This window comes from Morone saxatilis, unplaced genomic scaffold (assembly GCF_004916995.1).
Source record: "Morone saxatilis isolate NCDOM2014 unplaced genomic scaffold, NCSU_SB_2.0 Contig21, whole genome shotgun sequence".
Lineage (NCBI taxonomy): Eukaryota > Metazoa > Chordata > Actinopteri > Moronidae > Morone > Morone saxatilis.
In genome coordinates this window covers 20870923-20871159 of record NW_023339774.1, presented here as the reverse complement: position 1 = coordinate 20871159, position 237 = coordinate 20870923, and the positions used below count along the sequence as shown (strand labels likewise).

Here is a 237-nt window from a genome sequence, read left to right as displayed (position 1 = left end):
TTGCTGTTGAAGACACCAAACTCTGACTGAAAGGACAGGATGGTGTGTTTGCACTGGTCGTGTTCACGGCAGCAGCTGTCTGTGTCCGCAAAAACTCCTGCGAGAGATAAGGTGAGAGGAACAGAGGGAGGGTCAAATACAAGATTATTACCAAAACCTGATCGCATTTTCACTCCAGAATGATAAAATAACCAGAAAGTTTGGTTGTCTGTGAGAAAACTCTGCAGGGCACCTTTA

General features: G+C 45.1%; 1 protein-coding gene across 1 annotated transcript in view; it reads right to left on the bottom strand.

Moving 5' to 3' along the window:
* pla2g3 (phospholipase A2 group III) overlaps positions 1-237 on the bottom strand; it is a 4804-nt gene that overhangs the window by 3564 nt on the left and 1003 nt on the right. Inside the window, exon 2 of the mRNA XM_035668348.1 lies at positions 5-97. Coding sequence (XP_035524241.1) covers positions 5-97 — 93 coding nt within the window. The remainder of the gene's footprint in view (positions 1-4; positions 98-237) is intronic.